General features: G+C 43.2%; 1 protein-coding gene across 11 annotated transcripts in view; it reads left to right on the forward strand.

Annotated features, from left to right (window-relative positions):
- LOC138763384 (uncharacterized) overlaps positions 1–26,595 on the forward strand; it is a 144,825-nt gene that overhangs the window by 24,181 nt on the left and 94,049 nt on the right. For 9 of the 11 annotated variants that reach the window (XR_011357516.1, XM_069937441.1, XM_069937436.1 and 6 more), the window contains 8 exons: positions 1,306–1,406; positions 3,007–3,129; positions 3,419–3,492; positions 6,342–6,559; positions 8,141–8,306; positions 11,878–12,084; positions 13,670–13,819; positions 20,460–20,552. Coding sequence is in view for 10 of the 11 variants with exons in the window: in XM_069937441.1 (XP_069793542.1) it covers positions 1,306–1,406; positions 3,007–3,129; positions 3,419–3,492; positions 6,342–6,559; positions 8,141–8,306; positions 11,878–12,084; positions 13,670–13,819; positions 20,460–20,552 (1,132 nt within the window). In the remaining variant the exon portion in view is untranslated. The remainder of the gene's footprint in view (positions 1–1,305; positions 1,407–3,006; positions 3,130–3,418; positions 3,493–6,341; positions 6,560–8,140; positions 8,307–11,877; positions 12,085–13,669; positions 13,820–20,459; positions 20,553–26,595) is intronic. The other 2 variants (XM_069937437.1, XM_069937442.1) reach the window with 2 other exon arrangements.

The raw sequence follows: 26,595 nt of genomic DNA on the forward strand, positions 1-26,595 counted from the left end.
TTCCAAGGAAAGCAGAAGAGCTCCAACAGCACAGACCACTCATTGTGGACCCTTCCTCAGTGCAGTCCCACAGCGCGGCCCTTCACTCAGCACACTCCCTCAGTGCAGATATTCCCACACTGCAGTTCAACACTGTAGACCCTCCCACAGCATAGTCCCACATTGTTGGACTCTCCCAAAGCGCTGTTCTACAGAGCAGACCCTCCCATAGCACACTCCCTCAACATGGACCCTCCCAAAGTGCAGTCCCTCGGTACTACCTCTCCAGCATATGTGCCCCCTCAGTGGGATGGCAGTGCAGTCCACTGCCCCACAATACTGTTCTGTCACAATGCAGTGATGGTTCGTTACCGGGTCAAGGACCAGTGGCATCAAGCAGTGGTGACAATGTTAAAATGGAAACTCATGCTTCCTGGAGCACCATATTCACTGCTTCTGTCCAGTGTCCTGGCCTAAATTGGCTCTGGACACCTTTCACTGGGTATCCTGATTATCATCATGTTGTCGGAGCGTGCTGAATGGAAATGAGCTGCTGCCTTTTCCCCATCGATAGCAACAAGTGAAGAGACTTCACCCTCTATCATCCTGAGGTGATAGATCTTTCATTTGGAGTTCCCCAGCGTTGTGGTGTATGCTTGGTGGTCTCTGAATGTGAGCGTTGGGTTGGACAGGAACAACCCAGCTTCGAAAGGAGATTTCATGAGAGGTAAGACTAAATGAAATATGCTGGACTAACTTAGCAGGTGAGACAAAGATTCACAGCGACCTCCTCTCACCTCATCCACTGCGTCCTAGAAACTGCGCTCCTGATGTGACCTCCTCTGCATCACTGAAACCAAACACAAACTTGTGGATCATCCTCCGGAGTGTTTCCGCTCTGTCCAATGTGGCCACCCTGAGTTTCTGGTTGGTGCCATTCCAATGCCCCCTTCCCTCAATGACCTGCCCATCTCTGGCCCTCTCCACTGCCAGAGAGAAGCTCAACGACCCCAGTGATTGTGCTTTGCTCCAGTTTCTAGCATCTGGAGCCCTTGTGAGTCCAGTTTTAAATTTAATATTTTTTAAATATAGACATACAGCACGCTGACAATCCATTTCAGCCCACAAACCCGGTACGTTTTGAATGGTGGGAGGAAACTGGAGCCCCCAGAGAAAACCCATGCAGGCACTGAGAGAATGTACCAGCTCCTTACAGACAGTGCAGGTTTCGAACCCCAGTCCTGATTACTAGCGCTGTAAAGGCATTGCATTAACCACTACATCAACCGTTTCTGTGTGACTAACAGTTTACTCTTTTTTCCTCAGGGAAAAGGGAAGTGGAGTTTCCCAAGCACATTTTAAAACAAATTATCCATTGCAACAAATTCAATGTCTACTTTGCCCTGGGAAAGGACTACTCACTGAAGGTACAAGAGCCCTCTGAACCAGGGACATACCTACATTACCAGGCCATATATACAAAGGCCAGGACTGCAGTGGAGGGTGGGAAAGTTGCAGAGGTCGGGAGAGAGGGAGGGATGAGGTCAAGCCCCAACTGCCACAAGAACTTTCAATTGTTTCTAGGATAGAGAGAAAAAGAAACATTGTTTTGTGTGTGATCCAGACAATTCAACCTGTACAGCAGTTAGTCCAAAAATAAAACCAGAGTGCAGGGTGTGGTGTTACAGTGAGTCACAGAGTGCAGGGTTAAACAGGAAAGTCTGCAGGCACTGTTATTGCTACGCAATTCACGTGCTGGAGAAGCACAGCAGGTCACACTACAGCTATGGGCAGTGGAGGGTAACCAAAGTTTCAGGCCTGAACCCTTCCTCATTAAGGTGTGAGGAGAAAGCAGGCAGGCACCTGAAGAGAAAGGTGGAGGGAGGAGCAAAGACGAACAGGTCAGAGATCATAGTTGTATATGGGTGGGAGGGCAGAAAAGAAAAAAAGCTGAGAGGTGATGGTGGGGGAGCTCTCTGAATGGGGTAGCAAAGGGGGTAGGGGCCTGAAGGAAAGGAGACCTATGTCTCTCTCTTTCCCTGTCACACTGCCTGTTGCCTTTTGCTCCTCCTCTTGACCTGTCCTTCCTCCTCTCCCTGCTTTTTTATTGTGGCATTAGCCTGCTTTTTGCTCATGCCTTGACAAAGGGCTCAGGCCTGAAACATTGGCCACTCTTTACTTTGTATAGATGTTCGTGACCTGCTGAGTTTCTCCAGCACTTTTGTTTTGCACAGCATAGTGCGAGCGTATCTCAGAGAGTGCAAAGTGCGCTGTTACTTGGGCAAAGTGCACGCAATCAAGAAAAGTGCAGTGAAACAGTGCAGGAACATCTTGTACTGAGGAGAGTTTAAAGTCTGATAGCAGCAGGAAAGGAATCTGAAGGTCTCTGTTTTCAAGCTGATGAAAGGAGGGAGAAGAATATGTGACCAGGGTGGGACAAGACCTTTAAAGTGTTAGCCGCTTTCCCAAGACAGGTGGAGGTGTAGGCAGAGCCAGTGGAGGGGAAGTTGTTTCAAAATTCCTTTGCTGTCACATTTGTGTTCTGTTGTTTGCCCTGTAAAGGTACACAAAGAGGTGCCTCTCATCCAGTGCCACTCTCAAGATGAGAAAGAGAAACAAAAGAGGGACATTCCTAACTTGGGAGTCAACAGTCAGAACAGGAGCGATTGGCTAATAGGGCAGTTAGGGCAGGGCTGGCAGAGAGCTGAATAGATGGAGCTAGTGGAAAAGGCGTTCATGGTACTTGGGAGATGAATGAGAGCTCTTTCCTTAGATGTGAGGAGTAGGTTGGTTAGGAAGAGGTGAAGGTTGTCAGCTCTGCAGAATGGTTCAGACAACAATGAGAGCACTATCTGCAAAACAATTACACGAGTGTTGGGGAAGATTGAGTGGTGTTGTAGAGAGGGGTGCTTAGCTCGTTGTGTGGTGGTGAACTGAGGAATTGTCTGATCCGAGTGGGAGACAACGATGGGATTTTTTTCAAGACAGGGACATCAGTGGTAACTTTTGGACAAACTCTCTGTACAGGTATACAACAGGGATTTCTGTGAAACATTCACAGTTCCCAACTTTGACCTGAAAGTGGTAACGTCCATCGTATTTAATCCAAAGACTGATGAGCTCATCACTGGAGGAGTCGGGGGAGTCAAGGTAGATATTTTCAGCCTTTCTCTCATCCACTTTATGTTTCCTTCACTGGGCCTCTCTGCCCTGGGGTCTTTCAGTCATCTGAGTGGATGGTGGATCATTCGGATCTGCTTCTGCTCCACCTGGATCTTCAATCCTGTGGAGTTCCAAACTCCCTGATATGTGAAGCTATGCTTTTATACATTTACCCTTCTGGGAACAAGGATGAAAGGGAAAACTGAGGGAGCTGTTGGGAAAATATGGGGGCAAGAGGGATGAAACATGCTGAGAATGTCCCCTTTCTCTTTTTCAGTTTTGGAAATATAAAGTAAACCCCAAAAGCATGAATAGGATTATAGCCATGTCCAACTACGAGCTTTTCTTGAGGTATTGTGATGGAATAAATTTAAAAAAATATTTACTTAAAAATAAAATGGCAAATAAATGATTGTAACTGCAGTGGATTTGAATTGGAGGCTGCGTAAAGAGGATGTTGTCAATTAAGTAACACTAGTTGAGTCATATAGCATGGAAGCAGACTCTTCGGCCCATCACACTCACTCTGACTCATTGGTCTATTGGAACTAGTCCCATTTGCCTGCATTCGGCCCTCTAAACCTTCCCTATCTATGTAGATAGGGCGGCAACCAGCACCTTTTCCCCAAGGCAGCAGTGGCTAATAGCAGAGGACATCTGCTTAAGGTGAATGGAAGAAAGTTTAGGGGAGATGTCAGAGGCAGGATATTTTTACACAGAGAGTGATATTTGTTTTGTGAGCAGTCTAGCTGGACACCTCATTCATAGAACAAGATACAATACAGAAGTGTAGACAAAGAGAGAACATCAAACAGAAGAGCACAATATGGGCCTATGATGTTGTGTTGACCTATATAAACTGACTCTTCACCAATCTAATCTCTCACAGCCAATAACCCTCCTTTTTTCTTACATCTTCGTGATCAACAGTCTTTTGAATGTCCTAATACGATCATTCTCCAGAGGCTGGTGGAGAAACTGTCCTCGCTGGGACTCAACACCCCTCTCTGTAATTGGATTTTGGACTTCCTAATGGAAGGACCACAGTCTCTCTGGGTCAGTAGCAGAATATCGAGCACTGTCACACTGAGCACTGGTGCATCTCAGGGCTGTGTGCTCAGCCCACTCCTGTTCATGCTACTGACCCACGACTGCATTGCCAGATCCAGCTCCAACAGTGTTATCAAGTTTGCAGATGACACAACAGTAGTTGGCCTCATCAGCAAAAAAAAAAGATGAGGCGCACTACAGAGAAGAGGTGGAAAATCTCGTGAAATGATGCAAGAGTCTCAATGTGGACAAGATGAAGGGGTTGATCATGGACTTCAGGAGGACCAGGAATGAGCACCCTCCACTACACATCAAACATTCTGTAGTGAAGAAAGTGGAGAGCACCAAATTCCTTGGAGTTCACTTAACTAGTAACCTATCGTGAACACTCAACATTTCCTCACCTCTCAGGAAGGCGCAACAGCGACTACACTTCCTGAGAAGACTGAAGCAGGCAAGGCTACCAGCCACCATTATGTCAACTATCTACAGGAGCTCTATTGAGAGAATCCTGGCCAGCTGAATCACAGTGCAGTACGGTTACTGCCGAGAAATGGTCCAGAGGTCATTCCACAGGTCCATAACAATGGCAGATACGATCTCTGGAGTCTCCACCCCCCTTCCCCCATCAACATGATCTACTGGGACCATTGTCTGAGGAGGGTGCGCAAAATCATTGAGGACCCCTTCCACCTTGCACGGCACCTTTCAGCTGCTCCCCGGGGAAGACATACAGGAGTATCAGAGCCAGCACCTCCAGGCTGAGGAACAGCTTCTTCCCACAGGCAGTGAGAATACTGAATGACCTAAGGAACTGTCCACACTAACTATCCGAGACTGTCATATTCATGAAACAAGATTTATTTATTTATTTGTATAGATATGGCAATAAACTGTCTCATTATGCATTCCTCCCTATTCACCATCCCGCCGAATTCTGTATTGTTGGAAAACAGGGAAACATGATGGGTTCAGCCAACTACTGATCCAGGCGGTGGACATCTGGGGCCTGAGCATGGATCCCCATGCCACTCACTGCCCACAGCCTGACAACCCAGGAAGGACCAGATTGTTCCCAATCCAAAGACCTAAAGCCTTCTACCCCGCTGTATAATTAAAATAAAAATTTTAAAAAGTCAGAATCTGTGTCATCAATGATCTTGATACACAGCTTCTTTTCCCTCTCTCATCTAGTGTTCCAGCTTCTGAGTCACACATGATGGTCCTAGAAAGGCCATTTGGCCTGTCAAACCTGCCCCGCCCTTTACAGAGACTGCGGCTGCCCTGATAGCTCAGGGCCTCTCTCCCCAGGAGAGGACAGTCCAAAACTAGAGGACACTGGTTTCAGGTGAGAGGGGAAAGATTTAAAGGGAGATCTGAGAGGCATCTTCCTCACCCAGACTCTGGTGGGTGTGTAGAATGAGTTGGCAAAGGCTGGGACCATTAAGATATTTAGATAGGAATGAATGTGGGATAGGAGAAGAATATAGGCAAATGGGACTAGTTCAGGTGGACTGGACAGCATAGAAGAGTTGGGCTAAAGGGTCTGCTTCTGTGCTGTAACTCTGTAACTCTACTTCCTCCAGTATCTAGAAACCTATTGGTCTGTGTTTTGAATGTATAATGATGGAACCTCTGCTCCCATGAGCTAAGATTGAGCATATCTGAATTCTGGACAGCCCCCTCCTGTCTATTCATCTCTAGAGGGACAGGGTCTGCTGCAACTGGGGCTCAGCTGGGGAACAGATATGAGGGAGGAGGTGGGATCTGATCACTGCCCATTGAGTCCCCAGACGCATGAGGCTCTGAGCCTCCTCTGTCCCCCCCTTGGCCCAAGAATCTGGTCACTTGTCAGGCCAGGACACAGAGTGAACTCGGGCAGAGATTCCTTTGTTTGATTAGTGAACAATTGAAGCTTCTTAGCACAGTGTCATGTTTAGAAGTGTCCCATAATAACATATGTGTGTGTGTCTATTTACTTGCGTGTGTATGTGTATTTGTGTGCATGCATTGTCTGTGCACTTATTTGCGTATGTGCTTTTTGTGTGTATTTGTGTGTGTGTGTAATTGTGTGCATGTGTGTGCGTGTGTTTGTATGTGTGCATGCATGTGTATATATGTGTGTGTGTGTGTCCTCTGCATGTTTTCAGGGCTGACTCCCATCACGTGGAAGGGACCTGGGTGAACAAGGTGGAGCTGGATGTGGGGACCCAGCTGGTGTTCTGCTGCTCCGTCCAGGCCCTGCTCTGCTACGACATGGATGGGAAGCTGATGCTGCAGATCCCTTATCCCCACAAGTCTTCACCCACTGGCTGCATCTACTCGCCCCATGACAGGACCTTGCTGACCTGCTCCGGAGACTGCCACAGTAAGTTTCAATCTGCACTCCACTCCGACTGAACCCTGTGAGACTCAGGCAGGTCAGGGGAAGGGTCATGGCACCACTCAAGAGGTAGCACTGCTCAGGTTAGGTCCCACATGGCAGATTTGCTCCCTGGGAGACAGACTACCTGGAGGATACTGGTGCTGAAGGGGTTAAGTTGATGGCTAGATGCACGGACTGAATTTGCAACACTCTCATCTGAAAGGGTAACAGAAGGAAACTGATTAAATACTCAGCAGGACAAGCAGCATCAGTGGGGCGACTGTTATCTCTGCTCTGGTCCCTACACATGCTGCCTGGCCGGCTGAATAGTTCCAGCATTGTGCTTTGTTTTTATTTCTGGTTTCTGTGAGATGCCCTTGGCCAGGTCTGCACTCCAAGCAGATGACTGAAGGATCTGTAAGGGTAAATGGGCAGCATTGGTTTCCTCTGGGTGAGGCTCACAGTGTTGGAGGGTGTGGTCCTCAGAGGCACTGGGTGAAAGTGGATGAATTGCAAATATTTTGTCAAGCTAATATTGCAGGGCAGTCGTTTGTGGCTTCTTGCTATGTTGAAAGGGTGAGTTGACACGGTCCCTTGTGGGCTGATCCAGAAAGTGCAGATGCATGAGATCCATGGGGAGTTGATAGCTCGGATGCAAAATTAGACGGTGTGTAGATGACAGAGGGTAGTGGTGGGAGGATGTTATTCTGACTGGAGGCCTGTGACCAGTGGTGTTCTGCAGGGATCAGTGTTGGGACCGCTGTTTGTGATGTACATACATTAATTGGATGAAAAGAGATGTGAGTGGGTTAGTAGGTTTGTGGATGACACTAAGATGTAAGGGGAATGTATTCAGTTAATGGCAGGGCTCGGAAAAGCACTGATGCGCAGAGGGATCTGGGGGTCCAGGTCCATCACTCATTGAAAGTGGCCATGCAAATAGGTCAGGTGGTAACGGAAGCATATGGAACGCTTGGTGCCACTTGGAGGGGCATTGAGTATAAATGTAAGGAGGTCACGTTGTGGTGATATAAAACTTTGGTTAGGCTACACTTGAAATACTGCGTGCCATTCTGGTCACCCCTTCCGGGAAGAATGTGGAGGGTTCAGAAAGAGTACAGAATGTTGCCTGGTTGAGGGGGTTTGAGTTATGGGGAGACATTGGACAACCTTGGGTTGTTTTCTCTGGAGTGTCGGGGCCTGAGGGGAAAACTGATAGAGGTTGATAAAATCACAAGAGGCATTGATTGATATAGTGGAGAATCAGGGTAAAAGTGTCACACTCTAGAAGTCGTGTTTAAAGTGAGAGGGGGAAGTTTAAGGGAGATGTATGGGTAAATATTTTGCACAGAGTGGTGGGTGCCTGGAATGAGCTGCCAGGTGTAGTGATTGAAGTAGATACACTAGTTGAGTTTAAGAGGCTTTTAGACAGGAACCTGGATATGAAGGTACAAGCAGCAGAGTTTTTGTTTGATTTGGAAGTCTTGTTGGGCACAGACTTGCAGGTCAAAGGGCCTTTTCCTATACAGGTCAATATTCTTAATGCAAGATGTCAATAACCCTTGTCGTGTTTCTATTCTTCAGTTAATAGATGGACGAGGAATGGGACCTTTCTTCACAGGTTTACTGGTCACACCCGAGCCATCACAAACCTCCTGCTTCACCCCCAAACCACTTCCATCTTCATCTCCAGCTCAAAGGACGGCACCATCAAGTTCTGGTCACTGGATACATTGAGCCAACTCCTCAGGTAAAGGACGGGGGTGGGGTGGGGACATGGGCAACAGGAGCCACTCCCATTTCCAACACTCACAGACATCCCAGAACACCTACACAGCCAATCAGAGCCTTCCTCTGAAGAACAGCAGCCAGTTTTTTTCTGCACAGCCAGATCCTAAACCCAAGCAAGGAAGTCCAGTGGCTGATCTGTTTTGCTTGACATTTCTCTCCACCTCAGTGAAAGAGTGGTTTACCAGCAGATGAGAAAGTAAATCTAGGGATCTCCCCACCCCTCTCTGCATCAATGCTTGCCTATCTACTTTTTTTTTCATAAACTACTCCAGATTCCATCCCTCACCCATGCACTGGGGGCCATTTACAGTAACCAATTAACCCACTGACCTGCACGTCTTTGGGATGAGCGAGAAAACTCACGTGGCCGCAAGGAGACCATGTATACTCCACATGGACAGTGCTGGAGGTGGGGATTGAACTTATGTCTCTGATGGGCAGCAGTTTTTATATGCTGTGCCACATGAGATGCAAGGACAGAAATCATGCAACCCTGGGTCTGATGTTTCCTCTTTAAACAGTCTTGTTCAACATCTCTCGCACTTTAATTCCATAAGACTAAACCGCATTAATAAAATGAATTGTTTATTTTCACATCTACTGAGATACAGTGATGAGCTTTCTTTTGCATGCTATCCAGACAAGTCAACCCAGACAAGTAAAGTAGGTTCAGCAATGATAAAACAAAAGCGCAGGTTATATGGTTATATGGTTAAATTGGAGTCCGGTGACTGGTGGAGTTCCTCAGGGATCGGTCCTGGGTCCACTATTGTTTGTTATATATAAACGATCTGGAAGAAGGGGTGGTGAATTGGATAAGTAAGTTTGCACATGATACAAAGATTGGTGGTATTGTGGACAGTGAGGAAGATTACCGTAGCTTAAAAAGAGATATAGGAAAGCTAGAGGAGTGGGCTGAGAAATTGCTGATGGAATTTAATACGGATAAGTGTGAAGTATTGCATTTTGGAAAGGCAAATCTAAATAGGTCATATACATTGAATGGTAGACAATTGAGGAGTACAGAGGTACAAAGGGACTGAGGAGTTATGGTAAACAGTACCCTCAAAGTTGATACTCAGGTAGATAGAGTGGTGAAGAAGGCATTTGGAATGTTGGCCTTTATAAATCGGAGTATTGAATTCAAAAGTTGGGATGTTATGATGAAATTGTATAAAGCATTGGTGAGGCCAAATTTGGAAGACTGTGTGCAGTTTTGGTCACCAAATTATAGGAAGGATATAATCAAAATAGAGAGAGTGCAGAGAAGGTTCACGAGAATGTTGACAGGATGTCAGGGTTTGAGTTACAGAGAAAGGTTGAGCAGCCTGGGGCTTTTTTCTCTGGAGCGTAGAAGATTGAGGGGGGATTTGATGGAGGTGTTCAAGATTTTAAAAGGGACAGAGAGAGTCAACGTGGATAGGCTTTTTCAATTAAAAGCGGGGGATATTCAAACCAGAAGCCATGGTTTGAGATTGAAAGGGGAAAATTATGGGAACATGAGGGGAAATCTCTTCACGCAAAGGGTGGTTAGGATGTGGAATTAACTTCCGGTGGAGGTGGTTGAAGCAGGAACATTATTTACATTTAAGGAAAGACTGGATAATTACATGGAGGGGAGAGGATTGGAGGGGTATGGACCAGGTGCTGGTCAGTGGGACTAGGAGGATGGGGATTTGTTCCAGCATGGACTAGTAGGGCCTGCTGTATATGGTTAAGAATTGATAGCTTCAAGTTCTTAGGAATAAATATCTCCACTCACCTGGGCCAAGCACGTTGATACAATGGTCAGAAACGCACCAATTCCTCTTCTTCCTCAGAAGATTAATGAAGTCTAGCATGTTTCTCCTGCCCATCAGCAACTTCTAAAGTTCCACCATCAAGAGCAGACTTGCTGGGGGCGTCACAATGTGGGACGAGAGCTGCTCCGCTCAAGATCAGAAGAAGTTGCAGAAGGAGGTGAATGCAACTCAGAATATCACGCAAACCTCCCTCCCCTGCATGGTCTCTATCTACATCTCCTGCTGTCTAGAAAAGCAGCCAACACGTTGAAGAACCTATCACATCCTGGACACACTCTCTTCTCCTTCCTCCCTTCAGGGAGAAGGCTTAAGAGTATAAAGGTGGACACCAAAAGGTTTAAGGACAGTTTCTTCCCCACAGCCATCAGGCTCCTGAATTAATTGCATAAAGTGCTCTCACGCTGCTCTTGCTTGATACTAATTGATGTTCCTTTTCATTGTAATCCCATATTCTGTAACTTGTGCTCTTTATGCAGCTGTATTAACGTTAGAGGTAACGTGTTGGACTGCTTGCAGAAGAACCCTTCTACTGGACTAGATATCATGTGACAAATAAGCTTAAACTTAAAAGGGACCCGAGGGTTAACTTTTCCACATTTGTTGGGGGGGGGGGGTTATGGAATGAGTTGGCAGAGGAAGGGGTAGAAGTGGGTCAATGTCAGCATTTAAAGATATTTATTCAGGTACATGGTTGGGATAGGGTTAGAGGGATACAGGGCTAATGCAGGAAGATACCTTGGTTGGAATGGATGAGTTGGGCCAAAGGGCCTGCTTCCTTGCTCTATGACTCTGCACCGATTAACGAACTTGCTGGATTTTCAGGAAGGAACCACATGGGTTTGACCAGGAGGATGAGTCATCAGCATCAACAAAGGTGTGGACCTGTGCCTGTGGGCAGGGCATCTCAGGTCAGCTGAGGCTGTGGAGTGTGTCCAGAGGGGCAGGGGATATCGGCTGATGGTATGTGTGGGGCAAAGGTCACAGCATCAATTCGCAGTGTCGAGGAACTTGGGGCACGAAGAGTTTGATTGAAACACGAAAGTCTGCGATTGTAGTAAAAGCACACAGATGCTGGAGGAACTCAGCTGGTCTCACAACATCTTGATTTGGGTCTGAGGTCTTCTTCAAGGAATAAGCAAGAATGAGAAGGAGTCAGGATAAAAACAATGCTGCCGGGGGAGGAGTCCAGGCTAACAAAAGGAGTTAATTAGATGTGAGGAGATGTGAGAATTGATTTTGGTTCTGTGAAAGAAGACCGAAGGAAAATATAAGAGAGAGAGAGAGACAGACAGAAAGAAGTGGGGGAAAGGCGACGGGGGAAGAAAAAGTTGGGGGGGGGGGATATTTAACGGAAGTTGGAGAAGTTGATGTTAATGCCATTGGTTGGAGGATGCCCATGTGGAAGATAAGGCATTGATCCTTCAATTTGCTGGTGGTCTTAGTCTGGCAGTGCATGAGACGATGGACAGACATGTCAGCAAGAGAATGGGTCAGGGAATTAAAATGGGTGGTCATAGGCTGTTCTCATGGGGTTAGAGTGGTGGGTTCAGCCTGAGAGTTAGTATATTAAGAATCATTGGAGGGGGAGCCAAGGGGTCAGGGGCCATTGTGTGAGGTTGAGTGTGTCAGGGTTCAGGGATGAATGTGTCAGGGGCCAAAGTTCAGTGGGTCAGGGTGTTGGGGATTGATGTCACATATATGTGCTAACACTGATTGTTTGTGATCCAGTTTGCCCATGTTTGAGGAGGGTATCGAGTGGATGGGACTGACAGAGACCAACCTCCTGTACTGCTGCTCCCTCAGACACTGCTGTACTTACTCCCTTGATTACTTCACCCACTTCTGGAGCTACACCAGCAGCAGTGTCGCCCACATCGGCATCGCTTCTGCCAAAGGAAAGACAACTCGAGTCACTGTGTTACAGCAGGAGGGAAGGTGGGAAGAAGACATTGTCCTAAAGCTTCTGGCTCTGGGGTTCCAGGTCCAGTGTCTAGAGTACCTCCTGGTGTCCTGGGTCCAGTGTCCAGACTATCTCCCAATGACCAGGGTCCAGAGTTTCTTCCAATGTTTAGTGTCTGAGATTCAGTCCAGTGCAGAGTACAGTGACTGGAGTACCTCCCAGTGTCCAAGATTCAGAGTCCAGTTTTCAGTGTAGAGTCTGTGCCACATCCAGTGCCCAGAATACCTCCTGGATTATAGTCTAGGGGATGGAGTGCTGACATTCCACCAAGGCTCCCTACCCAAATGGCTAGGTTTCCCTCAATCCCCACCCTGCTGGGGCCTGATCTCAACAGGCCAGACTGAAGCCTCATGAGGGAGCTGGCCTAATTTAGTGTGTGTGACTCAGGATGGATAGAGACCCTCAAGTGGAGGCTAAGGACTGAGCTTGAGTGGGGAAAGTCACAGTGCCCTCTAGGCCTTGCTTCTGAGATAGCCTGCATTTTCAGAGGAACAGGGGCAGGCTATTTGGACCTTCAAAACTCTTCCCCTTTCCAATCCTCCAAACTCCTGGCTTCTCCCTGAACCGCTTGATCCCTTTCACCATTATAACTGACCTAACCCTGCAATTGTATGTTATAACTTGGCCTCTGTGATGATGGTCTCACACCTGAAGAGAGTCATGTGGCCTGGAACAGTCCCTTCACCCCAACTCATCTATGCTGACGAAGATGGCATTTTGGGTGGTCCCATTTCTCTCCGTTTGGTTCACATCCTTCAAGACCCTTTTTAGATCTGTCCAAATATCCAAACATGCAAATTACACCCACTTCTAAAGCTTCCTCTGACCACCGTTTGAATGAAAAAGTTAACTCCGAGGTCCCTCTTAATCTCTTCCCTCTCACCTTCAACCTCTGCCCTCTAGTTCGAGAACCATCTACCCTGGAATACTGGCTGTGACCATTCACTTCATCTACACCCCTCATGATTTTAAAAACCTCTTTAAGGTCCCCCTTAGTCTGCAAAACTCCAGGGAATAAAGACCCAGCCGATCTAACCACTCCCTATAACTCAACTGCTCCAGTCCTGGCAACTTCCTGGTGAATCTCCTCTGTGCCTGTTGCAACTTATTGAAGTCCTTCCTGCAGATGGGTGACCAGAATTTTACAGAGTACTCTGAGTGTGGTCTTACCAATGCCTTGCACAGGTGTGTTATGGGGTTGCTAATTTTGTCATCAAAACCCTGCATCCACTATCCTGTCCACCCGAGTCACCACCTTCAGGGATCTGTGCAACTGTACCTCTGTTCTATCAATCTCACCATTACTTTGGACAGTGCTCTGTTTGCTTTACACCTTTATATTTCTCTATTTGCCACATGTATGTTCTCCCTTTCTGACCCTTGATCAGCTGGGTGGTTAAACTCAGCTCCCAATCTGTTGGTAAGGGTTTCAAAGTTAGTGTCACAAAAAAGCCTTGGGTCTCTAAATTCACAAGCTGTTACACAAATGCTACTTGTTGTTGTAAAACCTCTGAAGGCCAGGTTTGACACTCTTCTATGATTTCTGTTCCCCGATTCCAGCCTGAACATCATGTCCCAATGTCAAGGGAAGAATCTCTCTGTGGTTCTCCCACTTCCGCTGAAATCCCTGATGCAGTATACCTACAACAGGGCCAAGAATCTGGTCTTCTATCTGGTGGATCCTGCAGAGATCTGGATCTACTCTGTCAGGTGAGTGATTGGGGAATGTAGGAGTCATGCCAACTCCTTTCCCCCTATTGCTGTTCACTGATAACCTCTGAAAACCAGACCAAAGTAGCTCTGGAGTGGACCACTTGCCCCTTGGGCCTTATCTGCCTCTCCATAAACTCCAACTCATGCTTGATTTGAACTCCACTCTTCCACCTCAATCATTGTGCTCTGGAGACCTAAAACTTCCAAAGACATGAGTTCAAGTCCCAGCATAGAAGTTGGGAAATTTAAATTCGAGAAATGAAATAAAACTGTAATTTAACAAGAAAGGCCAATCTTGGTTACAGTGACCATGGCACTACTGAAGGGCAAACACCTATCTCATTAATAACTATCCTTCCCTGAAGGTTATTGTAGTGTGATTGTGGAGGGTAATGTGGCCTCTACATCTGGAAACTATTGGGAATGTAGATTATGGAGGGTCACGTGACCTCTCCATCTGGAACCTAGTCAGAAGTTGCATTACCTGCCAATCAAGATTGGACTCTGCCAACCCATTGGTACACACCTGACCATTGGTCCCTAGTGATTACCTGGATCAGACCTTCCAGCTTACTGTACTATAAAGTCCACCATGTACAGTGTCTCTTCCTCTTTGCTCTTCAGTCCTGAGACGAACCCTACTCCACTGCAGGTTGCAAACAATGGACAACGCTGGAGGAATCATTGGTAAGGTGTGCACTACATAGGGATCAGGGCTGTTAGATAGCATTGGAGCCATGCCCACATTAGACAAGGAACGGTGGGTAGCATCTTGTAATCTTTGCTTGTTATTAGTCTATACACATTTGCTAGTATTGGTAGTGTTAGTCCAATTTGACTGGGTTGTACTGTGCTCGTAAGTCTGTACACAGTTAGTTTTGGTAGTGTTAAGTCCGATGTGACTGATTATACTGTTTTGTGATTGAAGGTACTAGTGCATGTTATCTTTGCTGTAATCCCCTTACATGTGTTTTAATAAAGCTCCTTCCTGCATTCAGCCTGTGTCCAGAATAATTGTTCTTTGAACCCACCGAACATTTCCCTTCCAACACAACAGAAATTTATCTTTGTTACTTGTGTGGGATATGCCCAATCTGTATGATTACAGACCAACAGTAGATGACCATTAATTGCCCAAGGTTCACTAGCAATCAGAATGTGTGTTTGTTTGTGTGAGTGTGTGGGTTGTACTGTGAGAGTGTGTGTGAAAGTGGAATGCACTGTGTGTGTATGGAATGTACTCTGTGAGTGTGTGTGGAATGTACTGTGACTGTGTGAGAGTGTGTGTGGATTGTACTGTGAGAGTGTGTGTGAGAGTGGAATGCACTGTGTGTATATGGAATGTACTCTGAGTGTGTGTGGAATGTACTGTGACTGTGTGAGAGTGTGGATTGTACTGTGAGAGTGTGTGTGAGAGTGGAATGCACTGTGTGTATATGGAATGTACTCTGAGTGTGTGTGGAATGTACTGTGACTGTGTGAGAGTGTGTGTGGATTGTACTGTGAGAGTGTGTGTGAGAGTGGAATGCACTGTGTGTATATGGAATGTACTCTGTGAGTGTGTGTGGAATGTACTGTGACTGTGTGAGAGTGTGGATTGTACTGTGAGAGTGTGTGTGAGAGTGGAATGCACTGTGTGTATATGGAATGTACTCTGAGTGTGTGTGGAATGTACTGTGAGTGTGTGAGAGTGTGTGGATTGTACTGTGAGAGTGTGTGTGTGTGAGAGTGGAATGCACTGTGTGTGTGTAATGCACTCTGTGTGAGTGTGTGTGTATCTTTGGGCTGAGAGAGAGTTTATTGTCATATACACAAGTAGAATGTACAGATGCACTGATATTCTTGATACAGCCACACAGTAGGTCAGATACATCAACTACAGTGGTAGAAATTAAATTAATGTGTCATGAAACAAAAAGAAGATAGTAAAAATAGAATATTAGATCATTTTTTGAGGCGGGGAGTAAAAGGAGTTACAGGGACACTATCACGGAGGCACGAGGAAGGTTGACAGGTGACAGTCAGGAGAGGGCACACCTGAGGCCTTTCCCCTAAATAATAAGTATACTATGTTGGATACTGTTGGGGGGGGATGACATACCAGGGACAAGCCATGGCGATCAAGTCTCTGGCACAGAGTCTCGTCCTGTGGCCTAGAAGGAAAGGGAGAAGAAGAGGTGAGCTGTAGTGATAGGGAATTCCATAGTTATGGGGACAAATAAGAGGTTCAGTGGAAGAGATTGAGTATCCCGGATGGTATGTTGCCTCCCTGGTGCCAGGGTGAGAGATATCTCAGATCATGTTCACGACATTCTCAGGAGAGAGGGTGAGCAGCCAGATGTCATGGTCCATGTAGGAAGGGTGAGGAGGTCCTACAAGGAGAGTTCAAGGAGTTAGGTGCTAGGTTGAAGGACAGGACCTCCAGGGTTGTGATCTCAGGATTACTACATGTGCCACGTGCTAGTGAGGTTAGAAATAGGAGGATAATGCAGCTTAACATGTGGCTAAAGACATGGTACAGGAGGGAGGACTTCAGGATCCTGGATCATTGGGTTCTCTTCCAGGGAAGGTTGGTTCTGTTCCGACAGGATGGTTGCATTTGAACTGGAGTGGGACTAATATCTGTGCTGGAAGGTTTGCAAGTGCTGCTCTGGTCAGTTTAAACTTGATTTGCAGGGAGATGGGAACCAAACTGCCAGAGCAGATAGAGGAGTGGAGGAGGGAAAAGATGATGTGAAAATTGCATGTAATGTTAGAAGTCAACGGGTTGTACGTGGTGGAAATATGCGCAGGTGCATCTATTTCAATGCAAGGACAATTGTGGGAAAGGCAAATGAGCTTAGAGTGTGGATGGTGTAAGGTAAAACATCATGAGATGGGAATGTGTAAGGAGTTACCCTGTACAGGGCTGTAACAAGATGTGAATGCATCCTTGTACTTACAAGATAAGAGAGACATTGATGGATTGAGAGGCAGGAAGCTAGCAGGGAAAGGATAGCAACAGTTTTAGTCATTGGACAAGTAATGATATGATGATGTTCTAAGCATGTATCCAAGGGTATAAAAAATCACCATTTTGCTGATAACGGCAGAATGCATTCTCCGACTAACATTGTTAGTCGCAAGTGTTACAATCCGGTAATAAAGAACAAAGAACCCTGATTTCGACTCAGTCTGGTGTTTGTCTCACTCATTCATGAACAAAGCAGACCTAACAATTGGCACATGGAATTATGACATTGTGGCCATTTGTGAAACTTGGTTGCAGGAGGGAAGCTTAATGTTCTGGGCTTCTGTTGCTTTAGAAATGATAGAGTGGGGGGATGAAAGGGGGAGGAGTGGCATTGCTCATCAAGGAAAATATCACAGCTGTGCTCAGGCAGGACAGCACAGAGGGCTCATCCACTGAGGCTATATGGGTGGAGGTGAGGAAGGGGAAAGGTAAGACTCATGAGGTTGTATTATAGACCACCCAATAGTCAATGAGAATTGGAGGAGCAAATCTGTGGAAAGATAGCAGGCAGCTGCAGGAATCATAAGGTTGTGATAGTAGGGGATTTTAACTTTCCACATATTGACTGGGACTCCGATACTGTAAAAGAGTTGGATGGCTTAGAGTTTGTCAAGTGTGTTTAGGAAAATTTTCTAAATTGATTTGTAGAGGTACAAACTAGAGAGGATGCAATACTGGATCTCCTTTTAGAGAACGAGAACGGGTAGGTGACAGAAGTATGTGTAGGGGAACATTTTCGGTCCAGTGATAATAATGCCATTAGTTTCAAGTTAATTATGGAGAAGGATAGGTCTGGGCCTTAGGTTGAGATTCTAAATTTGAGAAAGGCCAATTTTAAGGAAATTAGAAAGATCTAGAATGTGTAGATTTGGATAAGTTGTTTTTGGGCAAAGATGTACAAGTTAAGTGGAAAACCTTCAAAGATGAAATTTTGAGAGTACAGAGTTTGTATGTTCCTGTCAGGATTAAAGGCAAAGTTAGCAGGCATAGGGATCCCTGGTTTTTGAAAGAAATTGGGGATCTGGTTCAGGAGAGAGAGGTGTGTAGCAGGTATAGGCAACATGGAGCAAATGAGGTACTTGAGGAGTGTAAAAAATTAAAGAAAAACCTGAAGAAAGAAATCAGGAAGGTTAAAAGGAGACATGAGGTTGTTTTGGGAGACAATGTGAAAGGAAATCCTAAGGGTTTCTACAGGTATATTAAGAGCAAAAGGATAGTAAGGGACAAAATTGGTCCCCTGAAGATCAGAGTGGTCGGCTTTGAATGGATGGAAATCTTAAATGTTTTTTAATCAGTATTCAGTCAGGAAACTGGCACAGAGTCATGGGAAGCAAAGAAAACAAGCAGTGAGGTCATGGAATGTATACAGATTAAAGAGGAGGAATAACATTATTTTAATGTTCCATGAGACAAAAAGAAGATAATAAAAACAAAATCCACCCTTATTTGCTGTCTTAAAGCAAGTAAGGATTGATAAATCCCCAGGGCCTGACAGGATATTCCCTTGAACCTTGATGGAGGCTAATGTAGAAATTGCAGATGCTCTGGCAGAAATATTTAAAATGTTCTTAGCCACAGGTGTGGTGCCAGAGGATTGGAGGGTAGCTTGCGTTGTTCTGTTCTTTAAAAAAGGCTCCAAAAACAACCATGGAAATGATAGGCTGGTGAGCCTGACATTAGTAGGAGGTAAATTATTAGAAGGTGTTCTAGGACAGGGGTTCCCAACCTTTTTGTTCCTCTGTACCCCTTGGACATTTTTATAGGTTCCCGTGTACCCCTAAAAATTAAGGATGAAATAAATGCAACATTGTGCAATCTGACTGCAGATTACAACACCATGTATTGTACAGGAGTGGTTATTCTCTCAGACCCAATGTACCCACTGAAAAGTGCAGATGTACCATGTACCCCAGGTTGGGAACCCCTGTTCTAGGAGATTATATGTACAATTATTTAGATAGTCAGAAACTGATTAGGGATAGTCAACATGACTTTGTGTGTGGTAGGTCATGTTTAACCAATCTTATAGAGGAGGCTACCAGAAAGTTAATGAAGGAAGGGCTGTGGATGTTGCTACATGGACTTCAGTAAGGCCTTTGACAAGGTCTCACATACGAGGTTAGTCAGGAGCATTCAGGTACTAGTTATTTATGGCGAAGTAGTGAACTGGATTCGACAATGGCTGGATGGGAGAAGCCAGAGATTGGTGATGGATGATGCTTCTCAGACAGGAGGCCTGTGACTAATGGTGTGTCTCAGGGATCGGTGCTGGATGATCTGGATGATAATATGGTAAAAATCAGCAAGTTTGTAGATGACACTAAGATTGGAGGCATGGAGAGCGAAGAAGGTTTTCAAAGCTTGCAGAGGGATCTGGACCAACTGCAAAAATGGCAGATGGAGTTTAATGCAGACAAGTGGGAGGTGTTGTATTTTGGAAGGACAAACCAAGAAAGGACGTACATGATAAATGGTAGGGCAGTGAGGAGTGAAGTAGAACAAGGATTTGGGAATACAGATACATAACTCCCTGAAAGTGGCATCACAGGTAGATAGGATTGTAAAGAGAGCTTTTGGCATATTGGCCTTCATAAATCAAAGTATTGAGAGCAGGAGTTGGGATGTTATGGTAAAGTTATAGAAGAATTAGTGAGGCCAATTTTGGAGTATTTTGTGCAGTTCTGGTCACCTAACTACAGGAAAGATATCAATAAGATAGAAAGAGTGCAGAGAAGATTTACTCGGATGTGGCCTGGACTTCAGGAAGTGAGTTACAGGGAAAGGTTAAGCAGGTTAGGACTTTATTCCCTGGAGCATAGAAGAATGAGGGGAGATTTGATAGAGGTATTTAAAATTATGAGGGGAATAGACAGAGTAAATGTAGATAGGTATTTTCTACTGAGGGTAGGTGAGACACAAACCAGAAGACATGAGTTAAGGGAGAAAGGGGAAAACTTTAGGGAAAACTTGTTCATACAGAGAGTGGTGGAAGTGTGGAACGAGCTGCCAGCTGAGGTGATGAATGCAAGCTTAATTTTAAACATTTAAGAAAAAATTTGACAGGTACATGGATGGTAGAGGTATGAAGGGCTATGGACTGGCTGCAGGTCAGTGGAACTAGGCAAAAAAAAAATGGTTTGGCACAGGCTAGAAAGGCGGAAAGGGCCTGTTTCTGTGCTGCAATATTCTATGGTTCTCAATAAATATTCACTGTTCCTGGAAATGCACCAACAGTAGTGTAGAGAGAAGGACAGCTGCAAAATTGCAAAATCACTCGTTTTGCACTGGGATAATTGTGAATTTTTTGTTTTGTATTTATTGTCTCTCTAAATGCATTAAGTACACTACTGTAGTTTTGGTGCGCATGTACACTATACATTACAAACAACAACAAACTTATCATCATCCTTTTGTAATTCTGAAGTGTTTAGTTGGTGTTCGTGTCTGTATATGAATGTGTATTTGTACATATGTATGTGCTTGTTTTTATGTGTGTGTATGTATATGCGTATACAGTATGTGGGTGTGTGCAAGTCCATGTGTGTATGTTAGACAGGGCTCTAAGGTATCAGTAAGTGCCAGATACATTTCACTTGCAACTCATCACAAACTCATTCTCCACAGAACCAACCCAGCCTGCAGAGTTGCTGTATGGAATGTTCAAGAAATTATAAAAAATAAGGAACCCCTCAATGGTGGAAGATGGTCTGGCCAAATGTGAGTAATGTCCTCAATGTCCAGGGCCATGTCCTCCACCCCCATTGGCCCCTCCACCCTCTGCCCCCAGCCCCATACCCCACCCCACCCTACCACGCCATGAATCCCCACTACCTCCAGAGTACCACCCAGTTCCACAATTCAGAGGGAGGCCATTCAGCCCAAAATCTCTGCTGGTCAGAGAGCGTGGCTCTGCCTAATCCCACCCTCCCAGCCAAGGGTGGGTAGCCCTGTTAACCCAGAGACCCACCCACACGTTGGGAGGGATTTGGCTCTTTCACCCCAGGTGCTGATTCCTGACCCTCATTTGCCTCATTCACTAATTATTTCACTAGTTATTTAAACTCATCCCCCTGGTCTTTGTCCCTTTGCTGTAGTCGAACAGCATCTTCGATCCAACGTCCATTCTGACCCAGTCAGCAACTTGAGCTAGTCTCATTTGCATTTGAGGGATGGGTTGCACCTAAATCCAAAAGGTGTCAACATTTTGGCAAGTATGTTTGGTACAGCAGTGGGGCAAGGTTTAAACTAATTTGGCAGGGGTATGGGAACCAGAGTGATAGGGAAAAGGGAAAAGGGTAGGGAAGATAAAATAATGGCCAGGAAAAGTAAAATAGGAAAAGTAATGTTGGGAGGAGAAAGTAAAAAATCAGATGGTGCAGTGAGTTTTCGGGTCAATGATAGTCTTAAGAAAATTACAAAGAAAAATAGTGGGCAGAAAAATCAAAAGAAAAGGTTACAGAAGTCACTAGATCTTCTTTGGCTTGGCTTCGCGGACGAAGATTTATGGAGGGGGTAAAAAGTCCATGTCAGCTGCAGGCTCGTTTGTAGCTGACAAGTCCGATGCGGGACAGGCAGACACGGTTGCAGCAGCTGCAGGGGAAAATTGGTTGGTTGGGGTTGGGTGTTGGGTTTTTCCTCCTTTGCCTTTTGTCAGTGAGGTGGGCTCTGCGGTCTTCTTCAAAGGAGGTTGCTGCCCGCCAAACTAGATACTAAAAGGACAAAGAGCATAAGGGCACTTTATCTGAATGCCCGCAGTATTAGAAATAAGGTGAGTGAACTTGAGGCGCAAATCGGTACCCATGCCTATGATTTGGTAGCCATCATGGAAACATGGCTACAAGGTGACCCTAAATGGGAATTAAACTTTCAAGGGTATCAGGTGGTGCAAAGAGATAGACAGGATAGTAAGGGAGGTGGAGTTGCACTCTTAATCAAAGATGAGCTCCAGGCAGTAGTGAGGAATGATATAAGATCAAAAGAGCATAATGTTGAGTCCATTTGGGTAGAGATAAAGAATAACAAAGGGAAAAAATTATTGGTGGGTGTTATCTATCGCCCACCAAATAACAACATTTTAGTGGCACAAGAAATAAATAGAGAGATAAGTGAGGCATGTAATAATGATACAGCAGTAGTCATGGGGGACTTTAACTTCCACATAGATTGGGAAAATCAAGTTGGTCGTGGCAGTCTGGAAGAGGACTTCATAGAATGTATCCGCGCGATAGCTTTCTTGAGCAGTATGTTAAGGAACCCACAAGAGAAAATGCTCTCCTGGATCTAGTGTTGTACAAAGAGATAGGTAGAGTAAATGATGTAATAATCAGAGACCATCTGGGAAATAGCGATCATAGTATGATTGAATTTCTCATTCAGATGGAAGGGGAAATAGTTAGATCTAAAACTAATATATTATGCTTAAACAGGGGTGACTACCATAGGATGAGGGAGGAATTGGGCAGAGTGGACTGGGAGCACAGACTAATTTTTTAAAAAAAAATTTTTATTTTTCACACCATAAATCACATTAACCATGATACACACTTTTTCCTTTTCACACATACACAGTGCCATTTTCTCCCCCCCCCTCCTCCCATCCCACCCTCCCGACCTCCCCCCTCCCGTCCATTTAAGGTATACAATCTAGGATACATTAAACCAGTCAGACAATGTTGTCATTCAATAAAAATACACCAGAAATTTTACTGAGTCCATTCTTTTCATTTCCTTTTCCTTCCGTTAACTTAGGTAATGAATGTCCCCGGTAGGTTTTCGCTATTGTATTTAATGTAAGGCTCCCATATTTGTTCGAATATTTCAATATTATTTCTTAAACTATATGTTATTTTTTCTAATGGAATACATTTATTCATTTCTATATACCATTGTTGTATTTTCAAATTATCTTCCAATTTCCAGGTTGACATAATACATTTTTTTGCTACGGCTAGAGCTATCTTAACAAATCTTTTTTGTGCATCCTCCAAATCAATTCCAAATTCTTTATTTTTCATGTTACTTAGGAGGAAGATCTCTGGATTCTTTGGTCTATTGTTTTCTGTTATTTTATTTAATATCTGATTTATATCTTCCCAAAATTTTTTTACTTTCTCACATGTCCAGATTGCATGAATTGTTGTTCCCATTTCTTTTTTACATCGAAAACATCTATCAGATACTGTTGGGTCCCATTTATTTAACTTTTGAGGTGTAATGTATAGCCTGTGTATCCAGTTATATTGTATCATACGTAACCTCGTATTTATTGTATTTCTCATCGTTCCGGAGCATAGCTTCTCCCATGTTTCCTTTTTTATCTTTATATTTAAATCTTGTTCCCATTTTTGTTTAGTTTTACCATTTGTTTCCTCATTCTCCTTTTCTTGCAGTTTAATATACATATTTGTTATAAATCTTTTGATTAACATTGTATCTGTAATCACATATTCAAGGTTACTTCCCTCTGGCAAACTCAAACTGCTTCCTAATTTATCCTTCAAGTAGGATCTCAACTGGTAATATGCCAGCGCTGTATCTCCAGTTATATTGTACTTATCTTTCATTTGTTCAAAGGATAAGAATCTATTTCCTGAAAAACAATTTTCTATTCTTTTAATCCCTTTTTTTTCCCATTCTCTAAAGGAAAGGTTATCTATTGTAAAAGGGAGTAACTTGTTTTGCGTCAATATTAGTTTTGGTAATTGATAATTTGTTTTATTTCTTTCTACATGAATCTTCTTCCAAATATTGAGGAGATGATGTAATACTGGAGAAATTCTATGTTGTACCAATTTTTCATCCCATTTATATAATATGTGTTCAGGTATCTTTTCCCCTATTTTATCTAATTCTAATCTCGTCCAATCTGGTTTTTCCCTTGTTTGATAAAAACCTGATAGGTATCTTAATTGTGCGGCTCTATAATAATTTTTAAAGTTTGGCAATTGTAAGCCTCCTTGTTTATACCATTCTGTTAATTTATCTAGTGCTATCCTCGGTTTCCCCCCTCTCCATAAAAATTTCCTTATTATTTTCTTTAACTCCTTGAAGAATTTCTCTGTCAGTTGTATTGGCAATGCCTGAAATAAGTATAATATCCTTGGAAAAATGTTCATTTTAATATAGTTTATCCTTCCTATTAGTGTTAGTGGTAAATCTTTCCAATGCTCTAAATCGTCCTGTAATTTTTTCATTAGTGGATAGTAATTGAGTTTATATAGATGGCCGAGATTTTTGTTTATTTGTACACCTAGGTATCTTATTGCTTGCATTTGCCATCTAAATGGTGATTCCTTCTTAAGTTTTGAGAAATCCGCATTATTCATAGGGCATTGCTTCACTTTTATTTACGTTTATCTTGTAACCTGACACTTCTCCATATTCCTTCAATTTCTTATATAATTCTTTTATTGATAGTTCTGGTTCTGTTAAGTACACTATAACATCATCCGCAAATAAACTGATTTTATATTCCTTGTCTTTTATTTTTATTCCTTTTATATTATTATCTGTTCTTATCAATTCTGCTAGTGGTTCTATAGCTAACGCAAACAATAAAGGTGATAGTGGGCATCCCTGTCGTGTTGACCTGCTTAAGTTAAATTGTTTTGATACATGTCCATTTACTGTCACTTTCGCTAATGGTCCCTTATATAATGCTTTAATCCAATTAATATACTTCTCCGGTAAACTGAATTTTTGCAATACTTTGAACAAATAATTCCATTCTACTCTGTCAAAGGCCTTCTCTGCGTCTAAAGCAACTGCTACTGTTGGTGCTTTATTCCCTTCTACTGCATGAATTAAGTTAATAAATTTACAAATATTGTCTGTTGTCCGTCTTTTTTTGATAAATCCAGTTTGGTCTAGATTTACCATTTTTGGTACATACTCTGCTAATCTGTTTGCTAATAATTTAGCTATTATCTTATAATCTGTGTTAAGTAAAGATATTGGTCTATATGACGCTGGTGTGAGTGGATCTTTCCCTTGCTTTAGTATTACTGTAATTATTGCTGTTTTACATGAATCTGGTAAACTTTGCGTTTTATCAATCTGGTTGATTACTTCCAGGAGGGGCGGAATTAATAAGTCTTTAAATGTTTTATAGAATTCTATTGGGAATCCATCCTCTCCTGGTGTCTTGTTATTTGGTAATTTTTTTATTATCTCTTGTATTTCTACTATTCCAAATGGCTCTGTTAATTTATTTTGTTCCTCTATTTGTAGTTTTGGTAGTTCAATTTTAGTTAGAAATTCATCTATTTTCCCTTCTTTCCCTTCATTTTCAGTTCGGTATAATTGTTCATAGAATTCTCTAAAGTTTTCCTTAATTTCTTTTGGATTATATGTAATTTGTTTGTCTTTTTTCCTTGATGCCAATACCATTTTCTTAGCTTGTTCTGTCTTAAGCTGCCATGCTAGAATTTTGTGCGTTTTTTCACCTAGTTCATAATATTTCTGTTTTGTCTTCATTATATTTTTCTCCACCTTATCTGTTTGTAGTGTTTCATATTTTATTGTTTTATCCGCCAATTCTCTTCTTTTAGTAATATCTTCCTTCATTACTAATTCTTTTTCTATATTTACTATTTCCCTTTCCAACTGCTCTGTTTCCTGATTATAGTCCTTCTTCATCTTGGTTACATAACTTATTATTTGCCCTCTAATGAATGCTTTCATTGCATCCCATAGTATAAACTTATCTTCCACTGATTCCGTATTTATTTCAAAATACATTTTAATTTGTTTTTCAATAAATTCTCTAAAATCCTGCCTTTTAAGTAACATGGGGTTTAATCTCCATCTATACATTCTTGGAGGGATGTCCTCTAACTTTACTGTCAATATTAAGGGTGAATGGTCCAATAGTATTCTAGCTTTATATTCTGTTTTTTTTTACTCTATCTTGCATACGAGCTGATAACAAAAATAGGTCTATTCTTGAGTATGTTTTATGTCTAGCCGAGTAATATGAATATTTCTTTTCCTTTGGGTGTTGTTTCCTCCATATATCCAAAAGTTGCATTTCTTCCTTCGATTTAATTATAAATTTGGTTACTTTGTTCTTTCTGTTAATTTTTTTCCCAGTTTTGTCCATACTTGAATCCAAATTCAGGTTGAAATCCCCTCCTATTAATATGTTCCCTTGCGTATCTGCTATCTTCAAAAAGATATCTTGCATAAACTTTTGATCTTCTTCGTTAGGTGAATATACATTGAGTAGATTCCAAAACTCCGAATATATCTGACATTTTATCATTATATATCTCCCTGCTGGATCTATTATTTCCTCTTCTATTTTAAATGGCACATTTTTACTAATTAATATAGCTACTACTCTTGCTTTTGAATTATACGATGCTGCTGTTACGTATCCTACCCAATCTCTCTTTAATTTCTTATGCTCCAATTCAGTTAAATGTGTTTCTTGCACAAATGCTATATCAATTTTTTCTTTTTTCAGTAAATTTAACAGTTTCTTCCTTTTAATTTGGTTATGTATTCCATTAATATTTAAAGTCATATAGTTCAACGTAGCCATTTTATACTTTGTTTATCTTCCCTTTCCGTTTGTCCATCATTACCTTTCCTTCTTATCCATTTCTGTTTTCTTGTTTTGAATCCTTTATAAGACAACATTCCTAAAACATCAAACATTTTCCTTATTCTCCTATTTAAAACTTCTTTAGCCCCAATCCCCCCTTCCCCTCCTGAGTTGTCCTTCATCCCTTGTCGGACAACCACATCTCCCCTCTCC

The sequence above is a fragment of the Narcine bancroftii genome, chromosome 5 (genome assembly GCF_036971445.1).
Source record: "Narcine bancroftii isolate sNarBan1 chromosome 5, sNarBan1.hap1, whole genome shotgun sequence".
In the NCBI taxonomy this organism is placed as follows: Eukaryota; Metazoa; Chordata; class Chondrichthyes; order Torpediniformes; family Narcinidae; genus Narcine; species Narcine bancroftii.